At 45.1% G+C, this 23,944-nt stretch overlaps 1 protein-coding gene across 1 annotated transcript; it reads right to left on the bottom strand.

Annotated features, from left to right (window-relative positions):
• Positions 1 to 1,223: 1,223 nt before the first annotated feature.
• Positions 1,224 to 17,397, bottom strand: ptchd1 (patched domain containing 1). The gene is made up of 4 exons (XM_030099912.1): positions 16,940 to 17,397; positions 10,651 to 11,365; positions 3,360 to 4,054; positions 1,224 to 2,512 (listed from the first exon to the last, which is right to left on the bottom strand). Exons 1-4 carry the CDS (start codon positions 17,363 to 17,365, stop codon positions 1,409 to 1,411), a joined length of 2,940 nt encoding a protein of 979 aa, XP_029955772.1. The 5' UTR covers positions 17,366 to 17,397; the 3' UTR covers positions 1,224 to 1,408.
• Positions 17,398 to 23,944: the final 6,547 nt, after the last annotated feature.

Here is a 23,944-nt window from a genome sequence, read left to right as displayed (position 1 = left end):
CGTCTTCCTGAAGGCTGCGGCGCCTGCAAAAGAGAGAGCGCGCACAATACTTCTCATTCAGGCCATTGTCAGAGCGGCGCGTAGATTAACAATAGCAGAGCACACCCACACGCAGACCTGCAACTACAAAGATGAATTCAAGAAAAGAGAGAGAAAAAAAAACAGAAAAGAAACATCCAACGCTCCCTTCAGGAGGGAATCACAGGATGCAAAGAGAACAATACTTTCATTAATGTGACGGACAGATCAGAAGAGCAGCGAGAACACCACCCACTATCAGTTTCTGATGAATGAACTGGCTGCCAAACCATTGTTGGAATGAAAAGTCATTATCACCTCCATCCCAGAACGACAGCGGAGCAGCATCAAGGTTCAGAAAATGGGAGAAAATGTAAAAATCTAATGTAAAAGTCAGATAGTAGCTGCAGATCTGTGTGATCAGCTGGCTGAATGAGTAGACAGTCAGCCGGTTGGAAACAGGAAATGAGTGTTTTTGTTCATGAGTAGACCAGCTCAGCCGCCAGACACCCCTGTAGGCGGGGCTACAGAACCATTACAGTGTTTGAGTTGACCATAACTTAAAAACAAGAGGTGGGCAGTGGAGTAAAGCACAACCAAATTCAACCCAGTCTGGATATTACCTGAAACAAGAGCTGCTAGTTTGCCATCTTTCACCAAGGGACGCTGTGATGGATCAGTCTGACAAGGTGTGTGAATGTTCCACCACAACAGGGGAACAGGAGCTGGAGAACGACAGCATCAGACGCTCACCAACAAGCACACTAAAAAAAAAAGATCTCAGAAGCAACTGGTCTAAAATATAGAGAAGAGAAGCAGTTCTGTTATTCAAAGGAACAAATCTCAAAGCATAAAGACATTAACATCATCGGTTAGTGTTAACTAACCGTAAAAAGGTAAGAAAACTGACAATAAGGATTCTTCATGAGTACGTCTTTCTCCTCTCAGCATCATCCAGTTTGACAAAGGACACACGGTGAAGTCCTGTTTCCTTAATTTTGTACTTTATTTATCCAGCATTAAAGTAGAAATACAAAGTCATACAGATGATTGCCTCATGTCTTTGTAATTGTGTTTGTGCAACTTGATATGGCGAACAGACAGCAGTAGCCGAACGAGGTGACCGAAGAGGGGAGGGCTGAAGCAAATTCTGGGATTGTGAAAAGTGTGGCACTTCCTCGGTGAAAACATCCCCTGAAGGTCGATCCTCAGCTGCTTGGAGTGAAAAAAAGTCCTCATTCAGATGCCAAACAGTGCTAACAACAAGCAGGTAAACACGAAGATATGAGATTCCTTGGAATGTCCCCCGCCTTTCCAAACATTTTAACTCTCTGCTACTTTTAATATGCACTTATTTCTCTTTTTGAACCAACAACAATCATCCTGATTCTCAAACGGTGGTGATCTGGTCAACCACCCTGGTGCTGTCGTTCATTTCAACGCACTCCACTTCCTGTCTCTGGCCCTCCCCTCCGCCAGGCCGGTGGCCGCGGGTCTTGGAGGGGGGCAGGAAGGTAAGGAGGGTGGGCAGGAAGGCAAGCGTGTGCAGGGCCGAGCATCCGGCCGTGAGGGTGAGGCAGCGGAACAGTGTGCGGGTGAGGTTGGAGCGGACGGAGCCGACAGGCACCAGGGCGGCGCTGTAGCAGATGAGCGTCTGTAAGGAGGGGACGCCGTGCCGCTCCAGCGCCACTCTCACCCAGCGAGTCCTGCTCTCGCCCCGGCCCGAGGCGAAGCCGCACAGCAGGGGGCTGCTGCAGTCCGCCGAGTGGCCCAGAGCCGAGATGAGGCACAGCACGGACATGCAGTCCAGCTCCACGCCCCACAGGGTCATGAACCCCAGCACCCCGAACTGGACCGACAGCAGGGTGAGGCCCAGCCACACGGACACCAGCGGCTCCACCACGGCCAGCGACGACAGGCCCAGCAGGAACAGCACCGCCAGCAGCGAGTGTCTGAGGGGCGAGCTGACCGCCGCCGCGTAGCGGTCCAGGTAGACGAACGAGGGGTTGAAGATGAGGAAGCGGACGCGCGAGGTCAGAGACAGGCGTCGCAGCGTGTCCAGCAGCACCGACATCTCCTCCCGCTTGTTCTCCGTCGTCTTGGCCACCAGGAAGATGCGCGACGCCGCCACGTCGGGCTCCTCGCCCTGCCCGCGCTCGGCAAAGATGATGTCGTCGGCAAAGTGCGCGAACTGCGGCTCGCGGAGGAAGGACTGGCGCAGCGTGCGCGTGAAGTTCTCCCGCGGCTGGCTGGTGGACTGGTTGTGGTCCGACAGGTAGTTCAGGTACGCCTCCAACCAGCTGATCCTCTGGAAGCCCTTGGCGTACTCCAGCAGGTCCCGCTGCACGGAGGCGTTCCAGTAGGGGGCGCTCTCGTAGATGTAGAACCCGATGACCGGGGAGTATGAACTGAAGTAACGCTGCTGGGCGCGAGTGTACAATACTGTTGCTGTATCCATGGCAACCAGTGCACTGGGGTCTGAACCCTGGGTCACCTGTCAGGAGCAGAAGAGAGTTTGTTATACCAGGGCGTTTCTCATTTCCAGGATATAAAACAAGGGATGAAACGACTTGGATAAAGGGCAAAACATCATTCAAGACAGTTCACCTGATTCAACTGGCTTTCAGATGCCTCGTACTGGGTGACCAATCAAACTCAACTGCTGTCACAAAACTCAAATTAAATCCTCGTGCAATGTCAGACTGGGACATAAACAAACTACCTTGCATTAGCTACATACCAACATGGATACACACTTTTTTTTACACACTATTTTCCTTTAGTTTCTTTCCATCTCCTCAGTTGTCACTGGGGGCAGTACTGAGACTAGAAGCAGATTACAAAGGGCAAAAGTCTCTGAAGCATCCACAGAACACTATTAGTGTGATTTCCTGTTGTCACCATCCTACTTAATCTTGACACACTTTATCTCAAGACATGAACTGTTTTTAGTATTCGACCAGCATCAGTTCAATTGGAGAGGACTGAAGGCCTTCATATATGAATACATGTAATAACACTGATACTGTTTGAGGTGCAGTCACCTGTCTTTTTAGATATCAACAGCATTTACAAGCCTTTAGAGTCACACAGATCCTGGAAGGACGCCAGCTGGCAAAGTTAAAAATCAGAGTACACCATCAACAGTTTGCCAGTCCATTGTGGAGAGACATAAAATCACCGACGCTGTGGTCACCAATTAACCTCAGACGCATGTTTCTGGACTGAAGAACCCAGGAGAACAACACATTTCCCCGAGCCTGAACCACTGCAGCAGTGTTATGTTTCTATCATCCTTCAAAGAAAATCAACTTCGCTTCTGACTTTCATGTGCCACTCACCTGCAGGAAGCCCATCAGTCCAAAGGAGATGTAAACCAGATAGAGCAGGACCACGAAAGGCTTCACGTAGGTATTAGTGATCCAGTCTCCATAGCAACGCCGCACACAACCCAGCAAAAGGTGCGAGTCCTGAGGATGAGGGTCCATGCTTGCGGTGGAGTGTGTATGCGGGTGTGAGTGTGTGGAGTTGGCGATGTGCCCGTGAACGCCCGGGTTGTTCGCCGTGTGCACGTGAGTCAAGTTGGGCTCTGGCGTGTGAGCGTGGGCGTGACCCACCCCGTGCGGCAGGTTGGTGGTTTGGGTCTCGTCCTGGTAGCGAGTGTACATCAGACAGCGGTACCAGGCGGGTTTGGAGTCCAGCCGGTCCGGTTTGGGGACCCGGCGGCAGAAGCAGCCGTGTCGGTACCCGGTCTCCAGGTAGCCGGTGAACACCAGGCAGGAGCTGTAGAAGGACAGCATGTAGACGTAGCTGATGGTGATGGCCAGGGCGGCGGTGCGGCAGAACAGCCGCACCGCCTCCATGTTGGTGAGCGGCGAGGCGGCCAGGCCCAGAGTCATCAGGTGGAGCATGGTGGAGCCGGAGAAGCGCAGCATGACGTCCTCGAAGACGCTCGCCACGCGCTCCTTCACGTGCTGGTCCTCCCGCGTTCTCCTCCAGGACGAGAGCATCTCAAAGGAGCCGAAGAGTCCATGACCTGTGACACAAATGAGACGCACCACAAACTGTGGGTCAGTGAAAACGCATATTCATGTTTTTTGCTTTTTCTAAATGGCAGCCCAGCACTCCTCGCATGTATAGTCAAGCTTAGCAATAAATAGGATGGATTAAATGCAGGGAAGCAATTTCCCCGAGGGGATCAATAAAGTCTGCTTTCCCTCCTTCCTTGTTGCAACTCAGGGCCATTTATTTTAGGTCAGGAGTCGATGGAAAACATAAAAGAGCCAGTGTTGAGATACGCCGTACGGTGCAAACACGTCAGCCCGCTTTGCCCACACAACCAAGCCCAGAAAGTCCAATAATGCAAATTCAAACTGCGACAGCTTTAAAGTCGCAGCACAGACTCCCTCTGCCTCCTCTCCCCTCAAACTTGCGCCCACGTCGCCTCCATATACGCACCTCGATGAATCACCGCGCTGCAGAAGAACCCGTACCTGCGTGTGGACCGTCCCTCTCCGCATAACATCACACCTCCATCCCGTTTGAAGTGGAGCCGTCTCAATCAGCAGATGTAAGACACCATGAAAAGCCAGTCCTTTTTTTTTTTTTTTTTTTTTTTTTTTCTCACATCTCTTTAACAGCTCTGGTTGAGAAACTAGACCACAGCAACTGCTGCCGCAGCATGAGGACATACAGCTCCGAGCCAGGTTGAAATAAAGAAACGGCACTACTAAAACCGTCAGGAGGGAAAAAACATTGAAGGTACAATACGTAAGACTTCAGTGACGCCATTTTTTTGTACCAGACGACAGTAGAAAGTCAGTTTCACGAGGGTTTCAGCAGTTTCCTGCCTCAAAATCTTCAACAGTTCACATTTCAAGCACCGCAGTGGTGCATTATGTGCAAAGTCATGCTGCGTGAGCCCACCGAGCCGCTCACGCCCGTCCGTTTGTGCATGCACATACATGCACATGTATGTGCAGCAGATGGTAGCGGTTGTTTTTTTACCCCCTCGGTGGTTGCCATGGCATCACTGAGTCACCAGCGTCACACGTACAACGCCGCCGCCGCCGCCGCCCCCCCCTCCATCCACTGACCTCACGGTGGTGAAAACACTTAGCACCTCAGCACAGGCACAACTTACCCACACCACAAGTGTGTGTGTGTGTGTGTGTGTGTGTGTATTTTTAGAGCGAGGGAGGTGAAGCTTGCAGTGAATGACAGAGGAAGAAGTGGAGGTTAATGTTGAATGTTGACGCTTCCCACCCTGAGACAGTCTGTGTGTGTGTGTGTTTTTGTCCTTGCTACAACGTGAGGACACTGTCCCATTTCTAGAACTGAGCTCCTGAGATTAACAGATCCATTTAATCCACCCCCCCCCCCCCCCCCCCCCCCCCCCCACCCCCACACACACATGGGTTGTTGGCTGGTTTTGTAATAAAACCACACACACATTCGCAAAAATGAATTGAATCTTGGCTCCGAGTGCCACTGTCCTTTAAGCAGACTCCCAAAACGCAATAAAAGTTTTCAGTTTCCACTTAAAAATGTGGGATAGACGGGTCCTCAGTCAATGAATAAGAATCAAACTGGAGCTTTGTCTTCATTTGGTTTAAGCTTTTTCCTGACACTAAGCAGCACCATGCACTGCTGAAAAACGATTTTTCTTTACCCAATATGAAGTAAATAAAAGTGAGTCTCCACAACATTTGGGCGATAAAAAAAAAAAAATGAAAGGACGACATGATGTTTTCTTTGGTGAAAACACTCGCCGACCTTGACACAGCTGCTGCGGCATCAAATGGATTTCATATACTAAAACCTGTGAGTCTGCTTCATTGGCTTAAACAGAAAATGTCTGCACATCAAAACAGACTTTTTCCTTCATATTTAACCTTTCTTTATATCGAAGGAAGACAAGGTTTGTACTACAGACAACTGAGTTGTTCAGAAACTAACAAAGTAGATCAAATTGAGTCAAGTTATCATTCAAATATGTCACCGTTGGCTGCGATCGTATATAAAAGGCTTTTCATTAATTTTACAGTGGCGCTCATTTAGGAGACTGACAAAAAAATAACAGTTTCCTTGAACCAAGGCAGACACGTATTGTCTCATAAACTGTCTTTTTGTTCGCGTTATGAAAAAGACAGAAAATGGATTTTATCAAAGTCATGCATCAAACATCAAACGTTAAAACCTCCGAAGGTTTTACATTGAAAAAGTGACAATTTTCTCACTTTTACAACTTTCTTTTAAAAACATTTAAATTCCATTTTAATGCACTGAAAGCAATACTGACACATACTGCTCAATTTTTAATATTTGACATTATTTCTCTATAATTTCTGTGAAAACATTTGAATATTGTACTTCACAAACATCAACAATTCAATAAAAAGACATATTTTATCGTAAAAACTCAAATAAGTCATTTACCTGGCACAGAGCAGCTCACAGTCGCTGCATCCTACTGGATGCTTGTAATCTGTTCCAGTTATGTCTCAGAGCTTTTGACAATCTTACTGGATTATAAATAAATGAAACATAAAATCAGATTTCATGAACATGAATGTGACTGTATACCTACAGGACAGCGATACAGCAATTGGCAGTTGTATATTTGTGTGGAGTTACTCAGAAAACTTACACTAAATTTCCTTTCAACAGTGAGCAACAGGTCTTGGCACGCTTGTGCAGTTTCTGTAGCACACACACCTTCACACACACACAGTCATTCTGATTAATAATTGCATTGAAAAAGCCCTGATGTTTAGGTCTGACAGGGAATCAATTCAAGCCTGGTGGGCCAACCGGCTAAACAGACACTGATTACTGTTCTCAAAATGACGTATAACTCGGTTCCTAATGGTCCCTGGAGTCATTTGCCATTACACTGTTGGATTTCCAGCCTCAGGCACGTAAACAAAGCGGTGTGCTGTGGATGAATATCCTGAGTGAATAGGTCAGTGGGTAAGTAGTCCCCGATGGAGCCCCGGGGGACGGATTTCTCTGTGTGCTTTCAGTCCAACTGGAGAACGAATCTTTGAAATGATCTGGGAAAAGAGGACGTTTTAGAAAAGCTGCAGGGTGTAACAACAAACGCTGCCGCGATCGCATGACTCCAATCAAAGCCATTTCTCATTACGGTCGGATTCTCCCTCAGAATCGACAGTTTTCTGCACAATCACACACCTGGGCAGTTAATGGAAAAAGCTATTTTTCTGCAAGGCCTCAGTAAATGTTTCTCTCGTGGCCTCCTTTTCTAGTTAACGAGAACGACGCGAAACGGCGTCTGATTCCAAATGAGAGAGATGCAAAGCGCCGTGGCTGCACCGCATCTTTAAAACATAACACATTTCTCCCCGTTCTTAATCCAATCTCTCCTCCACGTCCTTCCCTCTCGCCTCGCTCTTCCTCCCACCTCTTTCGGTCTACCCACTTGCCTTCTGAAAAATCCTCCTTCCTGCCCGCCTGTCCTCCTCCTAACTGCGGTTTAACTTCGTTTTCTGCTCAGAGAATCCTTATCTCGGTCTGAATTTGAAGGGATATTTCATCCAGGCTGCCCTCTGTTTCCCTGTTCTTTCCCTTCACTCTGCTCTTAATTCTGACAGCCTCTTTCCTGCCTCGCGTTTCTTTCCTCCATCGGCTCATCGTCCCTCTCCTTTATCTCATCTCCGTCCGCACAAACAAACCAATTTCTGGAAATTAATTTCGAAATGAAAGAAACCCTTTTGAATGCACAAGCTATGATAAGCCTTCGCTGTTTCCGCACCTCATTCTCGCTACTGATTGTCTTTTTATTTTTTACTTTTGGTCATTCTCTAACAGCTCAACCAAATAAATATGGAAAAGTCTTTTAATATGGGATTTTCACATCATGACTCTTCACAAAAAGAAGAAAATATCTGTTATTCTTCACAGGAATCTGCTCGTTTTAACTCCTCAAATGTGAAGCCCGTTCAAATATACTTCACGTACGCCTCCAGCGACGCCACTTTTGTGATGTGATTATCATTCAAATGGAGACGGAAAAAGTCAGAAGCACAGAAATCAAAGAAAAATAAATAAATAAATAATAATAATAAAAAAAAAAACGTGTCCCAGTCTCAAGTTACTGCCATAACACCTGGAGCAGGAGTGAACTGACGTTGACCCAAACTGAATTTTCAGTCAGTTTAGTTGATTTATTCAAAAGAAGCAAAAGATGAACAGGGTTTTCTGATAGTAAGCTGCTGCTTAAAAAAGCTTGCTAACAATACGCAGCTAACGGCTCCGATGACAATGTTTGCATTTAGCAAATAGCGTGAAGCCCTCATGCACATGAGGAACTGTACCACACTACTATACTGCACCAGAAAGCACTGAGCATTTGCTGTCATTATCCATGAGAAATCCGAGTCAGTCATCCCTCACCAGTTCACAAGTTCACAAATCTGTCAAAGCACATGTAAATCCAGACATTCAGATTCAAGCACTGCATCTAGAGAGATGTTGCAGTCTTCAGTCATGAGGAGATTTAAAGAAAAAACCCACAAAAGAGGCTTTCCTCTGGGTCCAGTGTCATTTTATGTGCATCCAGCCTGTCACTGTCTCCTGGTCGCTTAGCAAGATTTCCTCCAACTTCTTCAAGTTGTAGCCTTTCATTGATTTATTGCCGCTTTTTTTTTTTTCTTTCCTCCAAGTCACGGCTGCAGGAGATACTCCAGATACCGATTGATTTCTGCTGGTATGAGATTTGAGACTATTGAGAAAAGAAGTGGAAGGCTTGCCACTTTTGTTAGCAACAGGTGAAAGCGGTGACATTGCGGCGTGGGAAAGCTGCCGCAGCCCACACACATTCACTCTGGCTACACGCAGCAGGCTCAGCAGACTCTCAGACTTACACTGATTCAAAACCTGGTGAAACCGCGTCACATTCAGGCACAGACTTAAAGACTGAGGAGGCTGGGGAAAAAAAAGTAATAAAAAATTCAACAATGCCATAAATGCAGCTATTTTTTAACTATCGGATCAAGATCAGCTCTTCTCAAAGACGTTGAAATTTTATGCAAATGTGGTTTCTTTCTGTGTTCAATGTAGTTCAGTACCCAGATGGTTTGTGATTGAAGAGAAAATGGTTAAGAAAGCCTCAAGTTTATTTATAGGTTGTGCCTAAATCTATTATTTAGGTGAAAAAAGTCGTGTCAATAAATTTTTGATGCAAAGAAATGACTGCACATGGAAATGTAAAAATGGTGCAACAACATGTAACTAACAGGTGAGGATCTTACAGACTGAAGTGCTTTCTTATTTCATGTTCAGTGATTAAACAGTGGTTCAGTCGAGCAGTGGGTTTCATTTTGATCCATCATAAAAGGGTTGGAATGCAGGACAGGGGTCATCTGTCTGGACTTTGCATGTTCTTCCTGAGCATTTCTTGAAATGCTTCAAAAAGAAATTCAAATGACTGACTCAAAAAGTTGCTCTAGCTGAGCGATTTCTGTAGTCTCATACGTTTGTTACCTGCTGCACTGAGAGACTTCATAACCCTATCCTGTTCGGCATCACGTAGTTTTCTGCTGCTTTTCTTGTGTTCACGGCTGCAGTAACACCACATACTGACTCAACTATTATGAAGCTTCCGATACTGTCAGAAGATTCTCTCTCTTTTTCTGGGGCTGCAGGACAACAGCCATCCATGAACCGTTATCACTGTACGACTTAAGCCCACTGATCCCGAGCTAAGATACTGCCACGATTTCCCATCTTTCACCTATGACGGCCAAACTTTAGTGTTTCCATTTCGTCTCTGTGCAGGGTGTACTCTGCGCTTCATCCAGTATCAGCTATAAAAAGCTCCGGTTCTTCAGTCTGGATAAATCAGATAAAGGAGGTGGGTAGATGGAAAAAGTTCCACCGTAGATGTGGAGAAACGTCTGAGATGTAAAACAGTTTAAAACTTTCTGGGATCCATGCTTTGGCTCTCCAGCAGCAACTTAAAGATCTTTTCAAACCGTTTTTTTGGTTTGTTGCTCGTGCCGCCGCCCTCCCACTTCCCCAGTCAAGTTCACGCCCCGCCATGTCAGTCATTTTGACGATCTGTCTTCTTTGAAGCTGCAGTCAGCCCGAGGCTTCTGCATCTGCAAACTGCTGAACACAGGCTGCCTGTGATAGAAAAGCAACGGCAACCATCACTGTTGCTCCCACCTGCCATTTTCTTTGATTTCTCCCTGCTTTTATCTCCCTCTTGTTTTTGTGAAGATTTCCCTGTTGCTCAAATACCACTAGTTAGAAGATGTTCCCAGTGCATTTCAAACAGAAGAGAGCATGAATCCATCATGTCCACATTTGTCATGTTTGGCAAATTCTGCCCATTTCTTCAGATTTTTTTTCCTATTTCTGCACAAACAACATCCTATATATGCAAAATAATTATGTTAAGTAGTAAAACAGCTGCTGCTTCTGAGGATTTTTCTATTTTTAAGGTTTTCCAGCCCTCAGAGGTAAAAATTCAAGTGATTTTGTCTATTTGATGAAAGTAAAGGACATATCTGGGTTTTCCGAGGAAGCTGTCTTCGAACTGTCTCAGAAATCATCGTTGTGACTTTTCTGACTTCAAAATCCTGAAATAAGACTGTTGGGTAAACTTACCGAGCATGACGAAGGGGATGCCCAGGTAGGTGGAGTTGTAGGTGGCTCCAGTCAGGTTGAGTATCCCAGCAGCAGTGAGGCCTGACAGCGTGATGGACAGCAGAGCCAGCAGGCCCAGCCAGGGTTTGGACCTCACACAGTCCCTCATGGAGCAGCAGAGGACGGCCAGCACCCCGCACACCCCCAGGCTGGCCAGCAGGGGTCGATGCGCCAGCACGGAGGAGAACTGGAAGTCCGTCCTCAGGGAGGAGGAGGTGGAAGGGTAGAGCCCCAGCTTCGGGTGCAGCGCCGCAAAGTGCTGCAGCTCGGCGCAGAAGGCCTTCTCCCACTGGCTGGCCACCCGGTCCATGAGGCTGCCCCGGCCGTGGAGGTAGTAGGTGAGCTGCAGCGCCCGGGCGGAACGGACGCCTTCGGCCCTGGGCCCCATCCCCGGGGCGCGCACCGCCCCGCCGGGGCCCCAGCCGGTGACTCCGCCCAGCTGGTGGCCGATGTACGCCTGGCGGCCGTCCGCCAGCTGCGTTATGGGATACCGCAGGACGGGCACGGAGCGGTTGGCGCTGCGGGCCGACTGGATCTCCTCCATCGCGCGGATGATGTCGTCGATGATGCAGACGTTCTTGTCATCGGGGAGACAGAGGTAGGAGAAGGAGTAGTTGAAGCTGTTGAAGCCTGTGGCCGGGACCGTCACCTGCATCTGGTAGATCCGCCTGTGGAGCTGTGAGCACACACACACACACACACACACACACACACACACACACACACATACACACACGAAAGAGCATTTCAGGCAAGTATACAGACATTCAAAAGTTCAAAAGAGCAGACGACCAAGCTGGATTGCTATGATATACGGAATATGGACGGAAAGTCACGACACTCTGGAGGTCGCCATTGTTGTTATCATCCATTTATCCGTACAAGTTTGCCGATCTCACTTGAGAAACGCCACAGCTGCAGATATTTTACGGCGATAAAAAGTTTCTTATGAGTTATGCAGCACTTATAGACTCTCTCGCCTACTTTTCTGCCTGTGTGAATATGAAAGAGAGGTGTGTGTGTGTGTGTGTGTGTGTGTGTGTGTGTGTGTGTGTGCGCGCGCGTGGGGTAGCGTCTTTGCGAGTCTCACACAACAGATTAGCAGAAGTAGTCTCAGAGTCCTGCCTGGTTTCTATGGCAGGAGGAGCACGACGGCAGCCTCCACGAGGCCGGTAATGAAGCAACACGCCCGACGCCAGTTTCTGCCACAGCGAACAGGCACAAAGCAGTCTCCCACCTCGCAGTTTGAAGAGAACGAGTGTGAGTCTGCAGAAACAAATAGTTGTGTGAAAGTTGCTGCCAAACGCCCACGCGTTTATGGACTGTTTGCCAATTTTGCGGAATAATTGTTCATATCTGTGGATTTGACCGTTACACTTTTTACCAATGGGCTCAGCACCAGGCGCTGGACACTGACTTGTGCAGAAGATGGACAGATTGATGAATGAATGGATGGATGGATGGATGGAGGTCTATTTTTTAAATGTGATATTGCTCAAACACAAACACATTTGTGTACAGTGTAAAATATGATTCAGTACCTCTGAAAACACTTGCATTGCTCATGATTGTGTGTGTTTTCGCTGTGGTTGACATGGTGGTGCAGCTCAGCCTCCAGCAGAGATGTCAGTGTTATTTTTGTTGAGTCATTTCCTCAACTGGCTCCCCACGATTTTTATTCGAGGACTTTAATCAAAGATCACTTCTGTGCTCAGTATCACATTTTTACTTTTTGGGACCCCTGTGAATGGTCTCCAAAGTCTCTGTTGAATCTTCGAATCAACAAATGTTCATGTAGGACCAATACATTTTGGCTGAAACAATGTAAGAAAAAAAAAAAAAAAGGTAAATAAAGGATAAAGGAAACTGGTTCCGATTACAATTGATTGAATCCAGCATCAATTTGTCTTCTTTCTTTTTGATTTACCAAATTATTAGGCTCTGTCCGTGTTTTCTCATCACACACTCTGGATGTGATTAATGCTGGATGGGAAAAGATCTCAATAGTGCGAACACAGACAGCAATGGATTTTTTGGTTTTGTTGGCAGCAGGTTGGCACCAATTTGGCAGTGAAGTTTCAGAACAGATATCTTGGTGCAGCATCCATTCTGATTAATCACTGAACTTAAAAAAAGACTTTTAAACCCTGCAGGGAATTGATTTAAAGCCGGTGCCTGCCTCCAGGCTTGCCAGACACTGATTACTGTTATCGAAATGATGTATAACGCCCTGCCACGGGCTACTTGAGGTAATCCAGGAAGTCAGCCACAGGCACGAAAACAGCATGAGGATGGACATGCTGAGAGATTAGATCGGTGGGTAAATGGTCCCTGATGGAGACTGATGGATAATTATTTGCAGAGTCTCAAAAAAGGTTAATTTAGCTTGAAATCATCCAATTTACACAACTTTAAGGACCAAATCTGTCAGTTTTAGTATAATATTAACTAAGCGTAAGATTGTGAGAAGAAGCATTTAAATGTTAATACTCCCTGCCACGTTATTTGAATGGATAAGTCAAGCAGAAGTGAAAGTGAAAGCTGGCGCAGAAACAATATTGAAGAGAACAGCTCAGGCAAAGTTTTCATGGTTTTAGATTCATCTTGTTTTCAACAGTTTCTCTCTGTTCAATTGTTCTTACTTAATTTCCTGACCACAACTTTCATTTCCATTTTTTCATCTAAAAATGGATTTTACTCTTTCTTTACATAATTCATATTCATAGATTTTGTTCTATTTTTTCATTCTGTCTTCACTTGTTCTGTCTCTTTACCAGAGTGTCAAACATCTCCAAAGCACTTTGAATTGCAATAACCAACATTAAAAGGGACTCCACATGTCTGACTGATAGTCAAACAAAAACAGGTTCCACAGGATCATGTTCTTAGCGGTATACTTAAAGATGCATTAAGGAGTTTTTCAACTTTAAAAATACTTTTTTTTCCACCATAAATGTATTTCAAATATTCAATGATGTGTAGAATGTGCCCTGATATATTCATTGCAAGTACCGCTAACAGCGCTAAATTGTCACTTGAAAGTTGCAGTGCCGGTGCGGCAGTTTGTATTTCTTGACGTAAAGCGCGCTCCCGCTGGCCTGGCTTTCAGCTTTTGCTTTGTCCGCCATTACTCCGCCAGATGCTTAGCGAGCAACAACTGAGCAGTGTGATGATGGAGCTTCCAGAAAGTAAGAAAAGACCGGCTTCTAGCACTGCCACAACTCCAGCACAGACTCCACCAGGCAAAAGAAACTTACATTTTACTCGAGCGCTACTAAAAAAGCGAGGAAGGAGTTCCCCTCTTCCGTGCACGTACATGGACGCAAGCCACAGGCATGAGCGTTTCACTAAGCTGCAGTTATGCCCAAGGCCTGCAGGGGCCGTTGTTTGGCATTATACGTGCAAACTCCTTAATGCACCTTTAAACAAACCAGTGATTCACTAGTATGCCTAAATATACGCCTCGTTCAGAAAACTGGCGGACTCAGATATGATCACTTGTTTCAGGACAAAAATCGATCATCACGAGACGAAGGAAGACTAAAGTTCAAGGATCAAGGTTAAGTGCTGCAAAAATCAAGTCTTTTGAAAAACATCTTTCACTTTTTGCCATGGAGAATTTTCATGATTGCATTGGCCAAAAGACAAATAACAGAACATTCCAGGTGTTCACTTACATTTGTGTGTACTCAGCATAAGAAGGAACACTAGACTTGTCTATATTTTTAGTTTATAATGGTGTTGATATTTTTCTATCTTTTTTTTTTTTTTTACTGGCCCAAACTGAATTTTCCCCTTGGGGATAAATAAAGCTTTCTAGAATCTTGGATCTTCAGCTCAGAGCTGACTTTTTAATGGAGAAGGAACTCCAGTGCGTTGATTTATTAGCAAATACAAGCTGATAATACGATGCATTCAGTGGGTGTGACTCACAGTTCTCACGCGAACAGCGAGTGGAACTCGTGTCTCTCCGTTGTTTTCTCTCTCTCAGACACACGCAGCAGAATTCTGCCTGCAACAAGTTCGAGGCCGTCCTCAGAGGAACACCGAAAAGCTTTTCGGGGGAAATGTTAGAACACAGAGCGGAGACGGGAAAGAGCATCTCTGCAGCATCTCTGTCAGCGAGCACTGTTATGTAAGGCTGGTTTTACTGGGTCTGTTGACACACACACACACAAACACACACACAGAGCTGAAGCTTTGATTATACCCTCGTAACTTCATCAAATTGTTGAGCTAATTGCTGCAGGGGTGTGGAGCTGATACTCAGAACTGCGTTTAGGACGGAGACGGAGACGGAGAGGCCTCGGAGCTGCTGCTAACGCCACGTTCTAATTAAAATCCTCGCCTCCGTAATTGTAAATGCTGTCGGGGTTATTTCAAACGGCACCTTGTTGTTGTGTTTATTTGCCATCAATCTTCGGGAACGAGGAAGAAGACCAGCTGCGTACACACACTGACCTTTATCTTCCTGTGTGTGTGTGTGTGTGTGTGTGTTCAGAACGGTTTGCTTTTAAAGCGCGGCTCCTTCGTCTTCTGATGTATATGTTGTGATTTAAAGGGCACGGAAGCTAAACTGTCAAGTAAGGCTGGGAGATACGAACCAAAATTCATTTATGGAGACTTTTACTCAAAATGGCAGCATAAGATATAAACTCACTAAATTTCTTTCCTCATAGTTTTACCACAAATACCATTCTGAGTCAAAGTCTTGAACAAACTGCAACCCTGGTACTTTTATTAACCACCAACTGCATAAACTAATCATGATTTTTACATAAAAATGTTGAAAAAAGTGACATGCATTTAAAAAAAAAAATCCATGTTTGTATGCTGAGGAACTAGAGGGGGTTCGAGCAGTGAAATGACAGCTCAATAATGCAGAAAGATCCACAAATCCACATGTTCTAGTGTAAATAAATGAAAATGTAATATCTTCAAAATCTAAATTGTAATCTTTCATCAAAGTAATGACGGATGAATAAACACATAAGCATGAACTACACTGAAAAAGCTAAGCTACTTGTCCTCAGGTGATCAGTTCATTATCAAAAAATAAAGAAAAGCAGTTGATGAGTCTGATTCCACCTGTTGCTCTGAACTCACTGCCTGCAACTCAACTAAAAGCTTTTCATGACAGAAACGTTCAATAAATGTATCAGATATGATGAAGATGAAGCTTGCTTCCATATTACTGACAGGAACATGGAAAAAGACATTTTTAAGACACTAATGTGAGCAGGTTAATCTCTTCATAGCGCCTGAAACCACAGACCACACAGCAGGATGCATGTGGCTTGTAAATCACATCACAAAACAGATTTTTATTTCTCTTAAAAGCAGGTTTTAGACTCAAATGCTCCATGTTTTATTGTATTTTCACTGCTGTTCTTCACACTGAAGGCACCTGTTCCATCACATTTTAGTGTTGCAGAGATGAGACGGAGAGCACTTTGTTCAAGTCTGTTGACTTTAATTGTGCTAAAATATTCGACTGGATCTTATTAAACGTTTCCGCAAAGACTGAATAATTTTATTTCTGAATATCTTTCTTTAAAGCGTACTTTCTTGTTTTTTCATGTTTATCTTCATTCCTTGCTGGTTTTATTTGGCTGAGATGTTGCTTCCACCCAGTATTAATTGATTTTACTACAATTGACAAAAAATACTGAGAAATAAGATTAACCCTTTAACTTCTTTTCAGCTGACCTGATTGGACCTCAACCTTCCTGTTAGTGTTTGATCACTTCAACCAATCATTTGATTAAAAGTGGCATCACCGGCAAACACGTGTGACAGGGAGACAAAGGCCATTTCCCAGCATTAAGTGGGCTGAATATTGAGACAAGCTATATCATTACTTATCAAGACTCGGTGTTATGTGCAAATGAATAAAACATTTTCATTAATGAAACATTATTCAAAAGTTAAATTCAAAGGTTCGTATGCAATTCTATAGATTTATATGAGTAAGGAATATGGAGACAATATAAATATATGAATGTTGAAGATTCTGTCTGCTCATGCATAAAACATTTAATGAAAAAGTGGAAAAAAGTTATTAAAAAGTATTTAATTCAATTCAGAGGATTCTGGTGCAATCATGTAGATTTATATGAATAATTATATCCACGTTTTTACATTCTTTGACAGCCTCTTAGAGGAATTACAAGTTTTTTTCATGACAGTCGCTTTTCTCTCATGTCAAGTGTTGGACGTGCGTCATGGTCCTCGCGCAGCGCGCGCCTACCTTGAGCACGGTGTCCAGGTGAACGGGGTCCAGCACGCTGCCCTTCCGGCTCGTGACGATCACGCGGCCGTAGCGGCCGGGGGTCTGCAGGTCGGAGTAGAGCGCGTGCTTGGAGCGGTTGACGGGGAACAGGCTGTCCACCAGGTTGCCCTCGATCTTGGCCAGGCTGTGCTTGGGCGCGAGCAGGCTCTCCACGTCCTCCTCCACGCGGTAGCGGCTGAAGCTGGCGCCCAGCAGGATGGACAGCAGCACGGGCGCCGAGGCGAAGAAGACCGGGTGGCCCGCCACGAACCGGCCCAGCGCGTGGAAGGAGGTCCTCAGGCCCGCGTGCAACACCTGGCGCAGCATCCTAGCGGCGCGCGGTCGCCGCCGCGGCGGCTCGAGCCTCTCCCACCGACCGCAAAGCCCCGGAGCAGCGCCGAGCATCGGGGGCTGCGGGACGCATGGGTGGGCTCCGGAGCTCCGGGGGGGCTGGACTTCAGGGAGGCGACGCCGGGCGGTGGGACGACTTCTGGGGAGCGAAACCTTCTAAGAGAAGCATTTCTCCTGCTCTCCACGTGCCGTCCCCCCCGGGGCCCCCCGCACGGCTCCGTGCGCAACAGCTCAGACGTGAGGAGGACTCATCCGCTCTGACAGCTCCCCGCGCGCCGGGGGTCCCTCAAGACCCGGGTCCAGCTCCACCCTGCAACAAGCTGCTGGTGGTCGAGCTGGGAGGGAGGATGGGAGGGAGTCGCGGCAGAAGGTGACGCGGTGTGCACGCGCGCCGGGAGCAGGAGGGGATGCCGGCGGGGTCTGCTCTGCGGCAGAAGGCGCTCCGTGCCCCGGCCGCTCTCCACTGCTCACACCGCCTCTAATCTAATCACCGCGTCCTCCCTCTCCCTGCGTCTCTCTCTCTCTCTTTCTCTCTCTCTCTCTCTCCTCCTCCTCCTATCCCCGTCCCCCCCGCGAGCCGTCTCCTCGGCTCGCACCGCCCTCGCGCCCCGCCTCTCGCCGCGCCGCCGGCGCTCCGATGCGGAGAAACAAACGCACTCAAGGCGAGAGATTTCCAGGAATTCACGAACGCCTTCAAAAAGTGTGAATAGTAGTCCAGATGCAATAAACTCTGGGGGGAAAAAAATCTCTTATTCTGTTAAACGCACATCTAATTTACAACATTCATCAGGCGCGAAACTTCTCTAATTGAGCGCATTTCCAGTTGCGCACATTTCCTTCTCCTCGTCGCATAGAGCGTCACTTTTTCACGCTGTTGTGTAGCCCGTTGCCATAGAAACCAGACAAATTACTGTGGATTTTTTTTTTACAGCCCTGGTTTCTATGGCAATGGTGATGCTACCCATCCCCCCCTTCCCAAAACACACATAGGTACACACACATACACACACACCCATACCTGCTGACTCCCAATCTGCTGATGGTGTGGAGGTGTCTGAAACAGTGGCATTAAGAGGAGCAGGGAGACAGGAGGAGGAGGAGATGTGGAGATAATAATGAGTGCAGACAGATGAAGATCACACTCCTCTCCTTTTGTCTGTGTGCCTTTGTGAAATCAAATCGCCGAGGCTTCAGGCTCGGCTCCGTCTGCACGGGACTGCTAATGGCTCCTTCCTCTCCCCAGATATCAAGAGCCCAGACTGCCCGGATTAGAATCAGACGTGCAGAATGACCCCGCTTCCAAAAGAAAATATCATCTTGCTCTGCACAGCATTGATTAAACTGCAAAGTAGATACATAAATAAAAAGGACGCGTTCATCATCCATCAGTGGAACTTTCAGGATGCAGGTTCCTGCAGCTGAACGCTGACATTTACAATGACACAAGAAAAGACTGGACACAACAAAGACAAAAATGTAATTAAATTGACCAATGATCGATAAAACTGCATCTCTAAGAGGATACAGTGACAGACTAATTACGTTAAGGCCAAAAAAAATGATGACAAACTACAAAGAAGTTAATGGTAATATAAAAAGTGATATATTAGATTTTCAGAAACGACATCGAGTGAATAAATAGTAGTGTCAGTGTCAGTGAAGCATCGTTTCCATCTGCAGTGAAAACTGAAAAAGTTGGATCCAGTTGAAAAAGATGAAAAGGAGCCAATGAAATCCAGTTTAGTTTGAGGCGAGAGTGAGGAAGTGACAAATCCCACATCAAGTCAGTGTCAGAGAGATTCAGTTTTTACATGAAAAATTGACGAATACGAGTATATTCCATTTTCCTTGTAAGAAAGAAGTGTGGAGGCTGAATGAGCCCACAGCATGTCGATGTATTATAATTATGTGCATTCTGACACCTATTGGCTGAAATGAGTATGACAGGGACAAAAGAGATTGAAGACAAAAGGGGCTTCCTCAAATACTGAATTTTCATGAAAGGCTTATGTTGTAATTCTCTAATGGGACAAAATACTGAATATACGATAAAACTGTTTCATTTTTTCACACACATGTGGCACCTTACATTAGCGTTGACTGTAAACTTAATTAAAAAAAGAAAAAAAACCAAACAAATATAAAAAGTATGTGAGAAATGGATTTACACAGAGCTGTGGGGATATGTGGAAAAATCTATCTTAAAAGAAATTACATTTAAATTGTTTGTTGAGGAGACTCCCCCCTCACCCGGGAGCAGCTTCTTTGCAATCAAGCAACAACAATGACAGACAGCAAGCAGAAGAGAATATCGGACTTTTTCAATCCATCCTTCCTACCTGTCATGTCAGAGGTAGTGAGTTTTGGGGTATAGACCCACCTCACTGTTTTTTTGCATCTCATTTTTGTTTTAGAAAAATGTTATGTTTAAAATGTACGTTTTCACTGAAACACTGAAAGTGGTGTAGTTTTCCTGTTGGGTCGCGTTGTTTGTTTTTGTAATGAAGCTACTCAACCGTGCAGAGATGAATCCTCTACAAGCATTAACAATTTTAAAGTTAAGAGTTCCAGCAAATCAATCATAATTCGGAGTGAAATTGTAAAATGTAAAAAAAAATAAATAAATAAAAATTCAACATTTGAAAATAAATAAACATTCAGGCTCAAACTGTTCCATGAGCTTCCTGGAGCCTTTACCTTCAGATTTATTAAGCAGAGGCACATCGAGCAGAGCAGGTCATGATGAGCTGCATTATCTTCTGGGACCAGACAGATCACAGTGTCTCTGGGTAAATGATATCAGGATGTAGAGATCTGCAGAAAGTGGATGTGCTCTTCTCCAGTGGACTGACTGAATGCCAATTTTCTTTTCAGATCTGCGGCCTGAACTGGCTTTGCTATAAGTTTGCTATGAAGCGACCTTGAACTGATTGTGTCTTGTTGCTAATATTTTCAGTTCAGACTACTTTGATCATTCACTGGATCATCACATATCCCAGAAGGTAACCATATTCCTGTCACCATGATTAAAGGGTCACTCATTTAGCAACATTATTAACTGTGCTGTTTAAGTGTGAGGAAAGCACTGAAATGCAAACTTCAGGCCCTTTGTGCACAATAGTTCAGGTAAATATGCATAATTCCTGCATTTTTGTTTCGAGGAGGTTTCGCATTTGTAGTTAGCACGCCAGGAGTTGGCAACAACTATTGACAGTGACCATGCACATGTGCAGTTGCAGCATTTCAAAAAAGTTGGGTTTTCAGTGGCTCCGATGTCGTGTGAACAGGGTCTTAATCATGCGTGATTTTTGGATAAAAGAAAGAATTGCATTTGGTATCCTGGATAATGTCATCAAAGAGCAATTATCGGAGCAGTTCGGCTTCTGCGACTATGTGTGACAAACTGTTCAGACGTCTCTGGGTCATTTTTGTTTGAACTCACAAAATCACAGACTATAAGATATTGATTTTAGAGGAACACATTTCAAATATACAGTAAGGCATTAATTATACCTGTTTGTACCACAAAGTCTTGCTTTCCATCTGGAAAGAGCAGAGATGTCTCCAGCATTCACATTAGGAGGATTATCAGCACAAAGGAAAGGTTTTAGCCTTTTTGTCAGGATGTCATGGCATGAACAGTATGAAGCTGCTTTATGGGTAAAGGTGAGAATGGTGAAAACTCGAGCTTGTCTTTCCAACATCCAAAAACTAACGCTCAACTGAAGGAGCATCCATAAGCACTTCGCTCGTAATAACCACTGTCTCCAAGGTCGTGATTAAGCCTCTCAGCCTGTGGCGGATGGATGGAGACGTGAACATTCGACTGTGGGCTAATCAGGAAAAACAGCACCCCTGAAACCCGGCAGCCACCAAGAAAGAAGAAAAAAAATAATCTGTTAAAAAACATGGAAAAATACAAAAGGAACAACATCTGCGCACATGTTTTAATCCATTATTCAATTAGGCCTCAATTAGCCCTTTAATCCCCATTAGCAGCCCGGAGAGAGACGAGTGGTGAAGGAATGAATGAGTAAGCGAGTCCCCGGGGAGGAAGAGGAGCAGAGCAGAAAATGGAAAAAAACTGGAGATATAGGAGGGCTGGGGGCAGTTTCTGATGACAGAAGTACTAATTAGTGTCGCTAAATGATTTATAGGAATCAGAATAATGTGAAAGAGGAAGGTGGCCAGACTGAAATCCTTTTTGAAAAGCTATTTTCTGCCCCTGCGGAGAGGAAGGAGGAGGAGAAAATCCTCCAGCGACTCCAGTCCAGACCAGAGCGAGTCTGTTCTGTCGTTTGCATTTCATTCCCCTTCATGTTTGTCCATCTGCGTGTCGTCTTCCCTCCACGATTAAAGAGAGCGGGACGGACATGGTGTGGATCCCCAGGAAGAAGACTTCTTCCCATCTCTCCATCCCCTCCCCCCTCCCTCCCTCAGTCCATCTGTTTTGGTGGAGTCCATCCATTAATAAAGAGTCTGTCCCTTCATTTCCTCCTGTATTATTCATTCATCCATCCATCCCCAGTTATGGTGGGCTAGACATGTTTGCCAGATTGAAGCAGCCCCACAGATTTACTCAGGGTATCCACTTGAATGCACTGGTTTAAAGGACAAGAACTACTAAACTTCAGCTACCGATACTAAATACCGATATGAGTACGATGACTCCATGCAGTATCAGACCTCGGTATCACAATAGGTACATCCCTACTTTTAAAGTTTCAATACAAACTCTGATTGGCACCTTCAAAGTTTGATTGCGCAGGAAAAGTATTTTCTTTGAATGTCAATACCAGTAATTATGCTCAAATGCCACGATGAAGCCCATTCGGTTTGCTAATGTTCACCTTTCAGAGTGAAGCTTTTAAAGCACTTTGGTTCTTCCAAACAGCAGAGAAATGATAGACATCCGTTTCCTTTAGTCTCTTAAATAATGTGACATTTTTAAAAAAAGCCCCAAAGCACGGGAACATTTCGTTTGCCTGTAGGCAACAGGAAAGACTCTTCTGCACTTCGACTATGAAATTAAAACAATGTTTAGTTTGTGAAATTTACTGGCTTTTGGAGAGAGGGAGTGGAAAAATAAGAAATTACTAGTTTTTGTACAAAGGGAGAACGTTTTCTCACTTTTACCAAACCACTGCAGTTTAGTGAGAAAAGCTGCTTCTTGTGTTTGGACATTTTCAACACATTCCTCCTGATTCTATTGAGTTTGTAACTTTAAAATTGTGGCCCTCCGATGAAGCAGTGATCATGTGGCCACAAGGAAGCAATTTAATTAGGTAAAGTAGCAAAAATGAGAGGTTTATGAATTCTTCTAAATCTTATCCAGTTCTTTCATATCCCAGCCATCTTCCTCTCCTATGGTGTCCCTCAGGGCTCTGTCCTCGGTCACACCCATTTCTTTGTCATGCTCCTCCCCCTTGGCCATGTTTTCCATAAATATAATCTAAACTTTCAATGCTATGCCGATGACACTCTAATCTACTGTTCAACCGGGTAAATTAAGTGTATTATTAATGTTGTTAATTTTATTGAATTTGTTGCAGAGCTTTTCACTAAATAGATATTATACGGATTTAATTTAATTCCTGCCAAAACCAAACCCAGTGGAACACCACAAGTTACTGTTCTGTGGTGCGATTCAGTCTCATTAATTAAAACATGCTGAGAGATTATTCATATAACTTTTAATTCAATTCAGATATACTTCTTAGGCCCTTATGTTCTAGTAGATAATGGTCAAACATGCTAAAATGATTTGCATAAATCAATAAAAACACATTCAGAAGAAAGCATCTTATCTACAGCTGCTGATATATTTTCTAGAAAATCCATTAAAGCTGAAGAGGTTGAACACATGTTGATAATCATACATTTCCAATGAAACTATCTAGTTGATAACTGAGATTTCCCCTTTAAAGGCTCACACAGCTGATCTGAAGGGCCTTCTTTAATTATTATCATCTTTTTGTAAATCTGGTCTCTAATCTTGAGGTTTTTCTCTGCATCCTTGAGTCGGAGGCCATCTCCTCTCTGTGCTGCAGGGTCTCATAAAAGATTCAATCTTTGAAATGTGTATCTTGAAATAAATCGGTAGCCTATGTGCCTTTTTTTTTTCTGTTGATTTCCTTTGAGGACACATTAAACCAATAAGGATGATAATCTGCTAGTTATTGAATCTCCTGAAAAATGATGAGACACCCTTGAAAATGTTCTACTCGAGTACTTTTCTCGGCGGGGACTATTCAAATAAAAGAAATCCTAGATGGCTGTTCTGAAGCCTCGCCCTGTATCCGTCCATCTCTGCTATTTCTGTCCTGTCGTCAGCAGCATTTACAGTTTCAAAATGTCACCCGGACATTAGCTCACGGGGGCAGGATGCTGCGAGGGACGAGCGCGCTAACGTGGCCCTCCTGGCCTCGCCGAGATCTGATTACAATTACAGGCCAGAAGCGGAGCAGACGGATGGAGATTAAAGGCATGTTGCACAATCACTGCACTTCCGTTTTATAGTTGAGGAAGAGCTGAAAAAAGAGCCGAAACACTGGGAGATGCCCCGTCGTTTCACCAGAGCCCGAGGAAAACCCGATTAGCTGAAAGGTCAGGGGGTGATGTCTGAGGGGAGGA

The sequence above is a fragment of the Salarias fasciatus genome, chromosome 9 (assembly GCF_902148845.1).
Source record: "Salarias fasciatus chromosome 9, fSalaFa1.1, whole genome shotgun sequence".
Classification (NCBI taxonomy): Eukaryota; Metazoa; Chordata; class Actinopteri; order Blenniiformes; family Blenniidae; genus Salarias; species Salarias fasciatus.
The sequence above is the reverse complement of the archived record's forward strand: the minus strand, read 5'-3'. Positions and strand labels throughout refer to the sequence as shown.